Below are 17,142 nucleotides of genomic sequence, written 5' to 3' on the forward strand. Positions count from 1 at the left end.
AAGGCGGTCCAACGGTTCTTGGGGTTCTCCAACTATTATCGCCAGTTTATCAAGGGATTTTCTGAGGTTGTGAAACCTATCTCGGACTTGACTAAGAAGGGGGCTGACTGTGCTAAGTGGTCGCCAGAGGCGCTAGCTGCGTCTGAAGAACTGAAGAAGCGATTCTCGTCCGCTCCCATTTTGAGACAGCCGGATGAGAGGTTGGCCTTCCGAGTGGAGGTGGATGCCTCCTCGGTGGGGGTGGGAGCAGTACTTTCTCAGGAGTTCGAGGAGGGTACGCATCCCTGTGCCTTCTTTTCTAAGAAATTCTCTGCCTCTGAACGGAATTATGACATCGGAGATAGAGAACTACTGGCAATAAAACTAGCATTCGAACATTGGCGTCATTTCCTGGAGGGGGCCAGAAGGCCAGTCCAGGTATTTACTGACCACAAGAATTTGGTTTATCTTGGGTCGGCGAAGAGATTAAATGCACGGCAGGCCAGATGGGCTCTATTTTTTGCGCGGTTCCATTTTACCGTGACTTATGTGCCGGGTTCAAAGAATGTCAAGGCTGATGCTTTATCCCGGTATATGTCGACTGAGGAGGAACGAGAGGCGCCTGCCACTATTCTTGGGGATGGAGTGGTGGTAGCAGTATTGGGCGCGAAATTGGAGAAGGCCTTGATCGAAGCGCAACACGCTGCACCTTCCAAGATACCTAGAAACAAGCTTTTTGTCCCAACTACTCTCCGACAAAGTCTCCTGAGGGAGTGTCACGAGTCGGTTCTTGCTGGTCACCCGGGGGTTTCAGAGACCATGAGATTGGTGTCTAGGAATTTTTGGTGGCCAGGGTGGAGTAAGGATGTCTTGCAGTTTGTTCAAAATTGTTCGGTCTGTGCAAGAGCCAAGGCGTCGCATACCCGTCCCCACGGTCTTCTACATCCATTGGAACCTCCTAAGGCACCTTGGACTCATCTGTCTATGGATTTCATCACGGGCCTTCCGGTGTCTAAGGGTTTCACGGTCATTTGGGTAGTTGTTGACCGCTTCACGAAAATGTGCCATTTGATCCCGTTTTCCAGGCTGCCATGTGCCAAGACACTATCTGAGGCGTTTATTAAAGAAATTGTAAGGTTGCATGGTCTTCCTGAGGATATCGTTTCGGACAGGGGACCGCAATTTGTGGCTAAATTCTGGCGGGCTTTTTGCAGCAGGTTGGGAGTTACACTGTCGTTTTCCTCCGGGTTTCACCCAGAGTCTAACGGACAAACAGAGAGGAAGAATCAGGATGTGGAACAGTTTTTGAGGTGTTTTGTTCGAGAGAACCAGAATAATTGGGCTGCCTTTCTCCCCCTGGCAGAATTTTCCCTAAACAACCATGATTCCAATGCCACAGGTACCACACCTTTTTTTTGCTCCGGTGGTAGACATCCTGTTTTCGGAGTATTTTCTTCCATTTCTTCCCCAGTTCCGGAGGAGGAGCTATTTTCTAAAAAGCTGCAAGGGGTATGGTCCCGTATCCGAGAGAATCTGGTGCGGGCGTCGCACCAGGCTAAGGTCCAGGCGGATCGGAAGAGAGGAGAGTTGCAGTTCTTCCCTGGTGAGATGGTTTGGTTGTCCACCAAGAATATCAAGTTGAAGGTTCCTTGCAAGAAGCTGGGTCCCAGGTTTGTGGGTCCTTTTAAGATCATCAAGATGGTAAATGAAGTGGCGGCGCAGCTGCAACTACCTAAAAGGTGGAAGATAAACCGGGTGTTCCATGTCTCCTTGTTAAAGAAGGCCAAGAAGGGAACGTCTCCTGTTAAGGTTCCACCAGTTTCTGAGTCCGGGGAGTATGAGATATCCCGAGTTCTGGATAGCAAATATGTTCGGGGGAAGCTACGGTATCTGGTGGCATGGAAGGGATACGGTCCTGAGGATAATTCTTGGGTTCTGGAGTCGGATATGTCAGCCCCCAGACTCGTGGAGAAATTCCACAAGGAGTTCCCGAAGAAGGATGCTCCTAGAGAATCCGGAGTCTTCTCCTTGAGGGGAGGATCCTGTTAGGAGTATTTAGGTTCATTGCTTTCTTTCCTGGTTGATTAGTCTGTCCTCCCATTTGCACCTGGGAGGAGTGGTCTCTACTCTGTATTTAAACCCATGCCTCCCATGGTTCTGTGCTGAGTGTCGCTTTTACAGAGCTAGGCCTTAGCAGGAGGAGTAGGTGGTTATCTTGGATAGAGGAAGTTCCGTGGTTGGTTTTTGGGAGGTTTTGGGTGAACGAGTTGGTTTGTGTTTTCCCTTCTGTGTTCACCAATCCTCCCTCTGTGTATAATTGACTGTGTGAGTGAATTGCCTTATCCTTTGATTTCTACTCAGTTTCCCTGTGTTTGTTTCCTAGTGTATGGTTCCTTCCCATATTGGTTTGGGGAATTCTTTCCTACATGTTTCCTGGGTGCTGCTTGTGTTGTTAGTCAGCGCACACCCTTGTCAGTCCCTGTCAGTAGCAGCTTCACTTGTTCGTTAGGGGTGACCCCCTTTAGTCTCCAGTCCCTAGAGATCTTATAGGGCATTCCTTCTCCCACTTCCCTCTAGGCCTACGGTGTCAGTGAGAGAGGAGCTGTCGGGGTCAGGCTTAGCCTGAGAACAGCCGACCTACACCCGTGAGGCAGGGACCGGGTTAGCTAGTGGGAGTAGTGCAGGGCGAGATTTCCTACTGGTATTCCTTAGCCCCGTTGCAGCTATCTGGACTGACATAACAAATACAATGTACAATTGCTTTTCTAGCAGACGTGCTCTCTTCCTAATATGACTAAGGCTAGGTTCACATAAGTACTGGTCTCCTCATTGTTGGGGCTCGATGTTCCTGGTATAGAAATGAACCCAAGATCAGGGAGTTGAACGCTTTTAAGAGGTAAGGTCCAAAGTCCGGTAGTAGGCTGTACCTGTAGCCATGTATTTTTAGACACTGCAGAGAGTTCTTTTCCAGTTAAAGACCAATGGTTGTGAACCTATGGTATACGTGCCAGAGGGTGCCCTCTCTGTTGACAAGCGTGCTGTCGCCCCATCCAGACTCCCCGATGGCTCACTGATGGGATACCTGGGCACACATAGCTGAAAACTGTCACGTTAGGCCATGGGTCCACTGGACTGCGACTTCCACTGACAGAAGAATGTGACCTGCAGGTGCAATGACATCATTCATCAGTATCTGTACTGTGGTGGAAGAAGGAGGTTGCCTAACTGCTCTTCATGCGAGTGCAGATAAGTAACATATTATGCTGTGTGGGGCCCACTATGGAGTATATTATATTGTGTGGAGGCCCACTGTGGAGCATGTTATACTGTGTGAGGGCACACTGTGGAGCATATCATACTGAGTGGGCGCCCACTGTGGAGCATATAATACTGTGTGAGGACCCACTATGGAGTATATAATATTTTACTTGGGCCTACTGTGGAGCCTAATGAGTTATGTGGGGGAGAACTGTGGACCATATAATACTGTGTAGAGGCTCACTGTGAAGTATACTATTCTGTGTAGGGGCCACTGTGGAGCATATAATACTATGTGGGGCCCATTACAAAGCATATAATACTGTGTAGGGGCTACTGTGGTGAATATTATATTGTATGGGGCCCACTGTGGAGTATATTACACTGTGTGGGGGCCACTTTGTGTTTTTCTTTTAAGACAAAAGATGTTGTTTGTCCCCCAACTAAAACCTCAGTACTAAGGTAATTTGCCATGTTGGCATTTTGCAATAAATTAGTGAGTTTTGGGTTGCAGTTTGGGCACTTGGTCTCCTAAAGATTCAACATCACTGCTCTAGAACTTCTAAGACCTCACAGGACAATCTAGGAAGTCCCGAGAAGGATAAGTATTCCCAAATACGGCCTTGAAAGTGCCCTAGACGTGTCTGGGTTTAAAGCGTTGTCCAAGTAAAGTGAGGCGTAATATTCCCTAAACGTGGCTGCAATCTCAGAAGGGAGGTTAATCCTCATGCAATATCTAGTTTGGATTTAGGGGACATAAGTGGAGGTCTTTTGCGTGCAAAGGGCTCTCACCACCGACCGACTACACTTATTGCCAAATAAGTGCCTCAGACATTCAGCCAAGTCTATCAAAAAAGAGCATAGCTATAAATTCTTAGTTTTTTTTTTGTCACATTCACACGTGCTAAAAGTCATCCCCACAGAAGCTACAGCTTAGCAATAGGTTTTGTGGCCAACAACACCAGTGTAAACATTCAATTCCAGAGATTCACAAGGAAAATAAAACAAGAGCAGGACATTTTAATGGAAGGGATGTGATATGAGAACACGCAGATGTCCATCACAGACTTTAATAAGATTGATTTATATGGGGAAGGAAGTGATCTCTCTACTTGTCTCTATTTGTCACTTGATCATTATTTCCTCACGTGTCGCTGACAATGGCAACCTAGTACGAATTGTTAGAATCCAATATCAAGTAAAGTTAACACTATAATTGCATTTTAGTATTTTATAGTAGAATTTTTCAAAGGCATTATCAGTAGAAATGAATGGATGCACCTGGTACTTCCGCTTTGACGGCGGCCGGCCGCTTAACCCCCCGCGTGCCGGCTACGTCCATTCATTTCTATGCGAGCGTGCTGTTTGGATCGGCTGGTCCGAACAGTACTCACTCATCTCTAATTATCAGCTATGCTTTCTAATACAAGCAAAAAGTGATATTGACAAATATACAGCATAAACAAAAAATGGGCACAATCCCTGGTGATTCAAATGCCACCAAGGGCAAAAAACCATCTGCAAGGAGTTTGTATGTTCTCCCCGTGTTTGCATGGATTTCCATCCCATATTTCAAAGACATACTGATAGGGAAAAATGTACATTGTGAGCTCTATGTGGGGCTCACAATCTACATAAAAAAATTAAAAAAAAAACAAGGGAGCCTTCACACGGAGTATATACTCCGCTCATTCTGAACGTAAAAGTCGTTCAGAATGAGCGCGTAAAAACCAGCTCCCATTGACTTGAATGGGTGCCGGCATATGAGCGCTACCCATTGAAATCAATGGGAGGCTTTTTTTCCCCTATTGCTTTCAATGTGATACGCGTGTATGTCGACACCCATTCAAGTCAGTGGGAGCTGGTTTTTACGCGCTCATTCTGAACGACTTTTACGCTCAGAATGAGCGGAGCGTATACTCCGTGTGAAGGCTCCCTAAGGGTGCATTCACACTGAGTAAACGCTAGCTTATTTTGTAGAGTAAAATTACACTTGTAAATTTTGCTATCCCATTGACTTCAATGATATTTTTTTACAAGTGTAAAAATACGCCTGTAAAAAATACGCCTGTAAAAAATACGCCTGTAAAAATACGCCTGTAAAATGTCATTGAAGTCAATGGGATAGCAAAATTTACAAGTGTAATTTTACTTTACAAAATAAGCTAGCGTTTACTCAGTGTGAATGCACCCTAAGAGTGCGAGTTCTAGAATTCAAAAACAAAGACATCTCAAAGAGATAAAGTGGAATAGCTGAGCTCACATCAGACATACGTAGATAAAGTAGATAAAGAGAATGACAACTTTATTGCACAGATTCACATAATTTCCCGATTGTTATATTGTTATATATTTTTTATGTAACACTTTCTTGTCCTTGTAGTATATTGATGTTCTTTTTTCACTCTTTTCACAGGTGTATTCCCTTGAATGTGTTTTTTCTACCTAAGAGGTTCTATAGCCTCCTTATATACATATATATTACTATCTTCTTGATTTTTCTGTTGTAGGGACAGAATATAGATAGTTATTGCTTTGTTCATGTCTTCGAGGAGTTTTTGCTATTTGCACAGTTGGAAGTGATTCTTTTATCTTTTCTTGTGTGGCAGTTTATAGATAACTGAGCTGTGTGATTTATCAGGTATATCTATAGATGTATATACCTTTGTACCCATGACAACTTGTTTTTGTGTGGCAGCGGATTGATTATTTGATTTTATGACTTATTGAATATCTTTGGTCCTATTTAGGACAGCAGTGGAGAGGTTGTCTGTCTTAATTGACAACACTCGAGCTTTTCACATCAAATGGATGTTTTTAATTGCTTTTAATTTGTCCGTTCGTATTTATGTGTATTTGTACAATAAAGTTGTTATTCTCTTTATTGATGACAGATCCCCACTACAATGAACTGGGTCTGTCTAACTCCAGATGTAACAGCTATTTTAGTGGCCCCGCTATATATAGATACTTTGGACATTTCAATTTAGCACCAAAGCAGCTACCCTAACACTAACTTTAAATGGGCCAATAGTAACAGCGACTCTCCTGTGATAGTGAGACCACCACTGATAATTGTAGCGGTGGTCCCACTATCATCTACTCACAGCAGCCATTTTAGTTTGTCCAACATAAATCCCAAACTGTTCAATTTTGTTAAAACTGAACAATTTGGAATATTTGGGTTGAATCTGGTTCGTTACGAACCAATTCGCTCTTCTCTATGAACAGAATTTTTTTTACTAGAACTGCGCTAAAATTCTGGCGCATTTTTCATTAGTACTTTCTGTAAATCAGTGTGTAAATAAAATTACGTTCCTTATCATATTATGCTTTTTTCACCAATTTGATGACCTGGTCTACTTTGTCATGACAATATAGGCATTATATGTGATATAGAGATGAGCGAGTAGTTTCGATCGAATACCTCCCTTGCATAGTTATTGGTGTAAAAAAAAAAAGCACCAAGGAAGGTGGGAGGGGAATCGAATATTTCCCGTGTTTACCGCAAGGTATTCGACCGAGTACACCAATATCTATGCAGTGGAGGTATTCGATCGAATACTACTCGCTCATCTCTAATATGATATACTTAGGGTAAGTTCATATGGGGTTTTTTGGTCCGGAACCAAAAACTGGGTAGCCACGACTGAAAGTCAGTGCACTGCACCGGCATCCAGTCGCGCATTCCACTCCAGATTAGGCCCAAAGAATGGGCCTAGTCCAGAGGAGGGAGTGTCTTCAGGCCAAATCGCGAGGCGAAATGGCCTGAAGAATGAGCATCTCACTTCTTTTTCTGGCAGCCGGAACAAACTGGCTCCCGGAAAACAGACCTGAGCGGCTCCCATTGATTTCAATGGGAGCCGTGTTTTTGGTCAGGATTTTGAGGCGGATATGGCCTCAAATTCCTGACCAAAAAACTCCATCTGAACTGACCCTTATACTATCGAGAAACAATAATTTAATGAAGAATCCAAAAAAATGCTCACCTCTACAGTTTCTGCATGGTATAATATCAGGAAGGGTACTGGTCCGAGCCATATTTTCATCAGTGGCAGGTCTCTGAAAGTCTCTGTGTGCTCAACCATTGCCATGAAAAAATCTACAAAAAAAGGTAACCATAAACAGCCATTTCATGTCTAAATACTTTAATGTTTTATTTATTTGTAGATTTTTTTCTTAATTTTTAGTTGCACTTTGTTTTAATTTTAGGATCTTATTTGGGCTCCAAATTAATTTAGGGAACTTTTCTGGAGTCTAAATTAATTTGTCTGGGTTGCTTTTTGGGTCTAGCCATTGGCATACTCCTCGTAGGGGCTTTTGTCTTTTTTTGATTAGCACTGTAGCGTAATACAGTAGGATGAACATGATGAATATGTCCTTTTTTCCCATCTCATTAACTTTTTAACTATTTTTGGGACTCATTTCTAATTTTCTGCAGACATGTGGTGAGATGCTTTTATATACGCATGCGGACAGGGGAACGGAATTCCCGAACGTAATACAAGTGCTGGTGTGAATCAAGCCTAAGGTAGTTTTGTAATTGATTTTTAACAGTGGGCGTTGTGAATGAGATAGGTTTGCAGTTTGCTTTATCTGTTTAGGACACAAAAAAAAAATTTCTGGGACTGCTCACATACAGGTAGGCTAAAGAACAATTCTTTGTCTGGCAGGTAAAAGTTTCATCCCTATTGACAATGAGGATAATACTGATAGAAATATTTATTAGATCCTCAGGAGCAACTTTTCAAACTATTAACGGGGCTCTATCATTGGGAAAAGTCATTTTTCACTAATCACATCCTTGTATAGCCTTTAGAAATGCAATTATACACCTACCTTTTGTATGTAAATCACTTCAGTAGTTTTTCAATATGAATGTTCATATGCTAATTAGCCTCCAGCAAGCATAGGAAGTTCTCAGCGAGCACTCCTCTCTCTGCTGTGTTCTGTATGTGAGAGCAGGGAGATATGTCAGCAGCAGCCTGGGCTGTACACATAGGAGACAGTGCTCAATGAGACTTCTGGTGCATACTGGAGGCTAATTAGCATATGAATAAAAACGGGCTCATTCAAAAACTACTGAGATGATTTACATACAAAAGGTATGTGTTGAATAGACTTTCAAAAGGCTATTCAAGTATGTTCTTAGTTAAAAATTACATTGCCCAATGATGGAGCCCCTTTAAATACTTGTCAGTGGGTTTTAATTAACATAAAAGGGGTTGTCTAGGAATTAGGGATCTCTGCCATGGGGCAGGTAAGTTGAAAAATATAAAAAAAAAAAAAATACTTACCTGAGCTCCAGTGTTCCCCAACACTGTTCGGGGCTTGTTCCAGCATAAGTACTCACCACCAGTGACGTATATGCGTAATATACTGTGTCCTTTCTGCTGGATACAGGGAGGGGACCAGGGACGGATGAATATTTTTTGTAAGGGTGCAGTGCATGAACAAGATTCAAAGAACTCTAAACTGATATCCCCTGTGCTATACCTGCACCCTCAGCCCCTCCAGGTGGCTATTATGGTCGCTGTCCTGAGGAATATTATTGTGAACAATGTGATATATGTTGAAATAACTGAAATATTAACACGGACAGTAAAAAAAAAAATTAGCATCAAACAAAGATGGTCATGTCTAGTTATCATATTTCTATTATTATTATTATTCAGGAGAAGAACATAAAGAAAATACCTCCGCCATTTGGCTTGAACTGTAGGGCATTTCCAATGAATGGGTAGGTAGGGCTGAATCCAGGGATTGGCTTCATTATTCTCCATTTTCGGAAATAATCTGTGAGGAAAGGGGTGACGGAAATGACCAGGAATGTCAACAAGACGACTGCTGCTGACAGCCAGATCAGGAGATGCAGATCTGCACTGAAAGCCATTACAGGACATTCAGCAATATCACTATTAGACAATAACTGCAATATGTTGATCCAGAACAAGACGTGTGGTCTTCTTGTGACTGCAGACTAGTATGTTACTCCCCAGTAAGGTATCATGAAGATATGAAGATTCTCCACATACTCGATATATATTTTATGACAATATGACATTCCCTCCTGGTAAGATATCTGTAAAACATTAACATCACTGCTTTATCTCATCTGGACACTGTACTTTAGTGATATCATTGCCTACCAAGGCTGCATACAAACATACTACAGGGGGCTCTCCAGGTCCATGCCAATGCAAATGATGTATCATTGTAGTATAAAGGGTTAACATCTCATCTCTAACATTGTAAGGTCTTTGATTTCAGGGAATGAAAATATTCTCCTTTACATGTACAGTCAGGGGCGTCACTTGAAGGGTTAAGAGGGTGCCAAAAGTTTTAGTTGTGGAAAAACTGCTAGTAAGTAAGAATGTTTTCACAAAAAGAAGTGTTAATAGTTTATTTTTGTCAATTAACACAATTAAATAAATGAACAATAGAGAAATCTAAATCACATCAATATTAGGTGTGACCGCCCTTTGCCTTGATATCAGTCTCATATCATCTGAGCATGATCCAAGAACAGGAACTTACTAGAGATGAGCGAACAGTAAAATGTCCGAGGTTCGATATTCGTTTCGAGTAGCCCCTCCATATTCGACTACTCAAATCGAATATCGAACCCTATTATAGTCTATGGGGACAACATTCGATCAAATTATACTTACCAAGTCCACGAGTGAGGGTCAGGCTGGATCCTCCGAGAAGTCTTCTCCGTGCAGCGTCCCCGCGGCATCTTCCGGCTCTGAATTCACTCTGCCAGGCATCGGGCCTGGGCAGAGCCGACTGCGCATGCCCACACTACAAGCGGACATGCGCAGTCAGCTCTGCCCAGGCCCGATGCCTGGCAGAGTGAATTCAGAGCCGGAAGACGCCGCGGGGAAGCTGCACGGAGAAGACTTCTAAAGGTAGGAGAAGAACCAACATTGATTGGCCGACTGTATAGCATTCGGCCAATCAATGCTGGTTCTGCATCGAACTTTTACATTCAAATAGCGAGTGGTACTCGATCGAGTACGAGTATTTTGAATACCGTAGTATTCGATCGAATACCTACTCGATCGAGTACTACTCGCTCATCTCTAGAACTTACCATTAGTGTCTTTATGAACAGTTTCACTTGGTATATCATGGAATATTTAATTTTGTCCAATTTTTGTTTTTTCTGTCTCCAAAGCTGTTATTTTTTTTTATCTATATGTCAGTTGAAAAGTTAGAAAATAATATTTCTTCTGAGTGGTACAATATTGATTTTTCTTGTAAATTTTAAAGTACTACATTGTTGCTCCTGAGAATAGAGTCAGATTATGGACGTTCATGCCCGGATTTTTCATGGGGATATTAATGAGATCTTTACACAAAAACAGACTAGACAAATCAGCTTTCTGTCCATATTCTACTAACCATATTATGCTAAATCTGCTCCATCTTACCCCTCTGAGACTTCTAATACACCAGAATACCGGACACAGCAGCAGTGAGCAGAAAACTTGACAGGGGGAAGTGGGATAAACTTAAAAGATCTGTAGTACGCCTTACGCTAGGTTCACACCTGCGTTCTACCCTCCGTTCTGTGCTTTCCGTCTTCTGCATGCCAGAAGACGGAAAGCACAGACCGGGTCCGGCCGTGAGCGGCAGTGAGCGTTTTATGCTCTCCGCCGCGAAACCAGATTTTTTAATCCGGACACAGAGTACTGCATGTCCGACTCTGTGTCCGGATTAAAAAAACCCGGTTTCGCGGCGGAGAGTGCAAAACCGCTCACGGCCGGACAGCTTTCTCACCCATTCAAATGAATGGGTCAGAAAGAGTCCTGCAGGTTTCCGTATCCTGCTCTGTTTTATGCAGGAAACGGAAACCTGCAGTACGGAGAGCAGAACGCAGATGTGAACGAGCCCTAAGTAATCTGCATAAATGTGATATCACTCAGTACACTTATGAGGAACGAAAAGAGACTCCCTTAAAAGTGCCCGAAGTCATGATTGCAAACCCTGTCTCTATTATAAGGTATTTCTGCTTATTTAGGGGCTTACCATGTGAATGATTTTGTTTACTTCACATTTCTGCCTTATGTCAAAAGTAAATTGTAACATACACTAAGACCTTAGGATACTATTATGTACAACAGGCATGTCAAACTCAGGGTACCCCGAGGGCCATATGAGTATCAAGAGGTTGTTGCGAGGGCCGCACACAGCAGCTAATGGCTAAGGCCTAGGGGACTGATCACTAATACCATGCATTGCAAAAATCCGGCATATATACATAGAGTAGCCTACAATAGAAAGTATAGAATGACAGGACGGAGCCTCACAAGACTCCCAGCTGCCATAAAAATGCACGCAGCCCCCGAATCTTGCTCCGGGTGCCTGCGATTGCCGGTAAAATGACACCTCAGTTAAAGCTGGCAGACACCATTAATGTGTTGGAGTGCTGGGGAAGGTTTGGAGTGCTGGGGGGGGGGTGCTGGGGAAGGGGTGGCTAGGGGAGCCCCGCCTGCCAGTGTCCAGAGATGACTCTCAGCCTGCACTGTGAACAAACTGACAAAGCAGACAGCGGGGATCCCTGCATCCCGCGATCGACCCATACGTCCTTTGCGATCTACCTGTAGATCGCGATCGACGTATTGGGCACCCCACACCAATACATCGCCTGTGTGGAGACTTAGTATGGGTGATCATATACTGTACTTACTTATATACATATCTGCCTCTGAATGTAGAAAACAAAAAAGACCAGATGTCATACATATGTGAATTTTATATATCAATAGGGGAATTTTTGCTGAAAGACATTGGAATTAATTTGATATTTATTTGCACCCACTGTTACTCGGGTCACCTATTATTTTATTGTTTAGAACGATACCAAAAATGTGTCCTTTACATTATATATATATATATATATATCTGTACACTTTCTAGGATTTATTATAATAGCAGTCAAGGAAGCCATTGCATCGAAAAGAATAGTTATAACCTCTTTTCAATACTGTTAAAAATAGGTATGCTGATACATGTAAGTTAGACCTAAGCCAACAGGGCACCTTAAAAGTGTCAAGTCAATGGTATGTTTAGCATATACACTGTACTGGTAGCAGTGTGAATAGAGCCTTACTACTGTATTGGCTGTATACTTTATGATAAATAAGTTATTTTTTATGGTCCTTTACACCTATATATCTGATGTAAAGCAAACTCAGTCAAATGACGATAACACAATAATAGTTCTATTAAGGTGCTGTTGATAATATAATCATAGGGAGCACAAATTCTGTTACATCCTATGGCTAGCAATGGAAAACTAGCTCTAGCATGAAAATGTTATTTTCCATCTTTGTGCCTGTATGAAGCTTCATTTCATACATGTAATAATAGTCAACACAAGAATTAAAAGACATTACTAAATTTTATTGGAATTTTGCATAATACACATTTACACAATTTAGCATGGACTAATACATTCAATTCATAGAAAATATTTGCAAGATTCTAGAACGTATCTCACGGACAATCGGCTGTGTCGCTGTATTAAAGAGAGTCTGTCAGCTCCAAAATGTCTTCTAAACCAATAATAATGCTTTGTAGGGGTCTATTAAATGCATCAGGACAGTCCCAATTTACCAGATTTGTGTATACCAGCTGTTGTCAGACTACAACTCCCAGCATGCATACTTGCTCTGCTGTTCTTGGAATGCCCATGGAAGTGAATGGGGCATGTTGGGAGTTGTAGTTTCACAGCAGCTGGAGAGCCAAAGGTTGATGACCACTGCACTAGAGGCTGATATGCTGCACAGCATTAAAATTGGTTTGAGATGCATTTTAGACCTGTCTTTTACTCAACATGTATCTTTAAACACAACCTCTTCAGATGAATAAAAATATAATGGAGTAGTTTTATGGGAACTGAAGTTACTCACACTACTCTTCATTGTCCCAGAGCCGGCGGAGGACACGCCTCATATAAGATAAGACGTATGACTTGTTATAGATAGTCTGCCAGGCTGTAGCCTTGGGAATAATGTACGCCAATTCTTAGCTGATGTACATTACCCCCATTATTTATGTCAGATTTCTAGCATATATGATGATAAATTTGGCAGGGCCCCGTTTCAGAATAAACAGGCAAAAGCAGTACAGAATTTTAAAAAAGTCACAATTTTTTGTTGAAAACTATGTTTTGCGCAAAAATTGCAACTCTTTATGCTATGCCCACCAGAAAACTGTTGTGTAATTCTACCTCATTGTGTGTATAGGTTTTTTACATTTATAGACTGCTACATTTATATCTGACTGTTTGACTGAAAGTTTGGGCATTTACTTGTGAGACCTTCTCTCCTAAATGTTTTTTTAGATTTCTATTTTATTATCATTCATATAGCATTTTTGTTCATTCGGACATTGTTCATATTTATCTCTGCATCACCTCCATTATTGCACATTGAAAACAGTAGGCCTCATTTATCAAAGCTGAAACTCAAAAACAGACTCATTGTCCATAAAGACCAATCACGGAACAACTTTCACTTCTTAGAATGGTCTGGAAAAAAGAAGACCGTACCAAATTGGTTGCCATGGACAACAAGGCCAAGTCTGCCCATTTTTGTGAGGCCTTATGTCTTTTTTGAGTTTTGTCAATCATTTTTGCAGACTGACTTAAATTTCCTGAGCAGCATATACAAGTAAGGCTAGGTTCACATCTTCGTTAAAGTCTCCATCTCTGCTGAAGATTTCACCTAAAATCCGTCAGGCTTTACTATAAAACTGGAGGAAACCCAATGAACTCCATTATAGTCTATGGGGTTCATGGGTATCCGATTGTTAAACGGCCAAGCTCTCCGTCCTTCAGGTCCCCATGCAGATGTGAATGAGCCAAACACTAGTGTGAACCTATCGTAGAGTAAAGACAAAACCTATTTCAACCTCAAATACTACTATATGGTTCCCAGCCAGTATATTCTCTACCTCACTGGGCCTAATCATCAAACTATGTACATTTAATAAAAATCTGAGAAAAAAAATGTGTCATCTTCACACATGGAGCTTGTTCGATAAGGTTTATATAGAAGAGTTGGGTTGTCTTTTCTGCAGCTCAATCCATATACCATCCTTTGGACGAAGAATGAGTTCTCCCAACAGAATAAGATCTTCACGGTTCTGGCTTGATTTTACAGTAAAATTTCTCAAAATGGCCGATAACACCACCTTCTCCTCCATTAGAGCAAAGCGCTGGCCTGTGTATGACAAGACATAAGTAGGAGATGAATGTTACATCATAAACACGACCTAGTAAGCAGGTGACTTGACTGTCACAAACCAGCAGCAAGAAGCTCAGTAATTTGGCTTCTTGCATTTATGAATTTCTTTTCATGTTTTATGACCCACGTCACCTCTAAACACCATATATTGCATGTTTTATAGTATGCAGTATACTAACTTTGGAACCCAAAATTCATTACATTACATTTCCTACTTCTAAGCAGAAAATTCCTCTGCAAGAGTATACTATCACAATGTCTAACGTAAACCCTTAACCCTCCTTTGTTCCCGCTCCCACATTACCCCACATGATATGATGTCATCTCAGGATAACTTTATAGGTCCAAGCTCCATCCACATGTTACAGGACACGACTGGTGACGGCTCATAAAGTCTTATGTTTGTGTAACGACAGTCACCTCTATTACAAAAGTGTCTGACCTCTGTATAAGTAATGCCGCCCCTGCTACCTCTTGTGTCACCCCCTCTACCTCATAGATTGTAAGCTCTTGCGAGCAGGGCCTTCAGTCCCATTGTGTGAAATGATTTTCTTTGTAATGTATCTGTCTGTATTTGAACCCTACAAATTGTACAGCGCTGCGGAATATGTTGGCACTATATAAATAAAATGTATTATTATTATTATTACTTTACGTACATACTTTAAATGTGTACTTTATGTTCAGTATTCAATCAATCAATCAATCCTTCAAACGTCACTTTATCAGTTAATAGAGTCCAGCTATGTGTAATTTAGTCTCAGTATAAATGCACCTGTTCTGTGAAGGCATCAGTGGTTTGTTAGAGAACATTAGTGAACAAACAGCATCACGAAGACCAAGGAACTCACCAGACAGGTCATAGATAAAGTTGTGGAGAAGTTTAAAGCAGGGTTAGGTTATAAAAACATATCCCAAGAAGCTCTGTTCAATCGATCATACAAAAATGGAAAAAGTATTCTAAAACTGCAAACCGACCAAGACATAGCCATCCACCTAAACTAACAGATCAAGCAAGGAGAAGAGGCCCATGGTCACTCTGGAGGAGCTGCAGAAATCCACAGCTCAAGTGAATCTGTCTACAGGACAACTATTCGTGGAGGCTGCAAAAGACTTGAGACTGGGGAGGTGGTTCACCTTCCAGCAAGACAATGACCCTAAATATACAGCCAGAGCTATAGTGGAATGGTTTAGATCAAAGAATATTCATGTGTTAGAATGGTCCAGTCAAAGTCCAGACCTAAATCCCATTGAGCATCTGTGGCAAGACATGAAAATTTCTTTTCACAGTCACTTTCCATCCAATCTGGCTGAGATTGAGCAATTCTGCATAGAAGAATGGGCAAAAATCTCAGCCTCTAGATGTTCAAAGCTGGGAGAAACCCCAAAAGACTTGCAGTTGGAATTGCCGCAAAAGGTGGCTCTATAAAGTATTGATTTAGTGGGGCTGAAGACTTTTGCACATCACACTTTTCAGATTTTTATTTGATTAAAATTCTGAAAACCATATATCATTTTGCTTTCACCTCACAATTATCTGCTACTTTGTGTTGATTTGTCACCTAACATCTCAATAAATACATTTAAGTTTGTGGTTGTAAGGTGACAAAATGTGAAAAAATTCAAGGAGTATTAATACTTTTGCAAGCCACTGTACATAAAGCTATTCTGGTATGGAAGGTAATCTTCCAGGTGTTTTTTCCACACTAACTGGTCCCCGTGTGTGACTTTTCCTATGGTGCTACTCATTAAACTTTGGCTGAAAACACAATCTTCTAAAACCTTAGATTAGCATATTCAATTTTCCTTAATTAGGAGGTCTGCATGGTATGATTGGCATGTCCATCACTGTCTGACATCAGCTTGATACCTTATCTAACTGCAGTCCTCACAGGATGGGATTGAGCATTGTGACTACCTGACTAGATGAAGCTGTTCCCCACCCCAGGAACTAGTTGGAGTAAATTTGCATAAGGTTCCAATTGTTTATCACTTGACTTTTCAGCAACAGAAAGTTTAGTGAGGGTCAACCTAGAAAAGGAGATTACTTGATACTGCACACTCTCGGACCAGTTTAGGCTGAAACAACATCTCAGGAGTATTCTTTCAGCATTTTGCAACGTACCGATGCAGTTTCTAAGACCAGCGGAGAAAGGGATGTACGCGTAAGGATTACGACCACTTGCATTCTCAGGCAGAAACCTTTCAGGCTTAAACTCTTCAGGTGCAGGAAAATATTCTGGATCCCGATGCAGAGCAAAAGGCACAATGACTATATCCACACCTTTTGGTATGGTATAACCTCCTGTGGATTGAAACATAAACAGAAACATTATTGATGGCTACCAAATAGGCAAATAGTATGTGGTCATGTAGAAATATAACACAAAAGGAGAGCTGAAACGTCCTGTCTCGTAACACAAATTTATGCAAAAGCAAACACATTAAGATAAGGTTCCTTACTAATAGTGCACTCTTCAGTAGTAGTGCGGGCAAAGAATGGCACTGAAGGGTAAAGTCGAAGCGATTCTTTAATAACTGCTTCAAGGTATCGCAGCTTCTTCAAATCATCCATTGTCACTGGCCGGTCAGACTGACCTAATGATAATACAATGAATATAGCTTTAGGACGCGAGAAAAAAAATGC

General features: G+C 41.6%; 2 protein-coding genes across 2 annotated transcripts in view; both read right to left on the bottom strand.

The window, feature by feature from the left end:
- The window catches only part of LOC142184290 (cytochrome P450 4V2-like), a 39,152-nt gene extending 30,022 nt beyond the window's left edge, over nucleotides 1–9,130 (bottom strand). Inside the window, exons 1-2 of the mRNA XM_075259075.1 lie at nucleotides 8,935–9,130; nucleotides 7,227–7,339 (exon numbers count right to left, since the gene is read on the bottom strand). Of these exons, the coding sequence (XP_075115176.1) occupies nucleotides 7,227–7,339; nucleotides 8,935–9,130 (309 nt within the window). The remainder of the gene's footprint in view (nucleotides 1–7,226; nucleotides 7,340–8,934) is intronic.
- Nucleotides 9,131–12,672: 3,542 nt separating this feature from the next.
- Nucleotides 12,673–17,142, bottom strand: part of LOC142184254 (cytochrome P450 4V2-like) — a 36,461-nt gene continuing 31,991 nt past the window's right edge. Inside the window, exons 9-11 of the mRNA XM_075259027.1 lie at nucleotides 16,959–17,093; nucleotides 16,621–16,800; nucleotides 12,673–14,471 (exon numbers count right to left, since the gene is read on the bottom strand). Of these exons, the coding sequence (XP_075115128.1) occupies nucleotides 14,296–14,471; nucleotides 16,621–16,800; nucleotides 16,959–17,093 (491 nt within the window). The 3' untranslated portion in view covers nucleotides 12,673–14,295. The remainder of the gene's footprint in view (nucleotides 14,472–16,620; nucleotides 16,801–16,958; nucleotides 17,094–17,142) is intronic.

Source organism: Leptodactylus fuscus, chromosome 1 (genome assembly GCF_031893055.1).
Source record: "Leptodactylus fuscus isolate aLepFus1 chromosome 1, aLepFus1.hap2, whole genome shotgun sequence".
NCBI classification, from domain to species: domain Eukaryota; kingdom Metazoa; phylum Chordata; class Amphibia; order Anura; family Leptodactylidae; genus Leptodactylus; species Leptodactylus fuscus.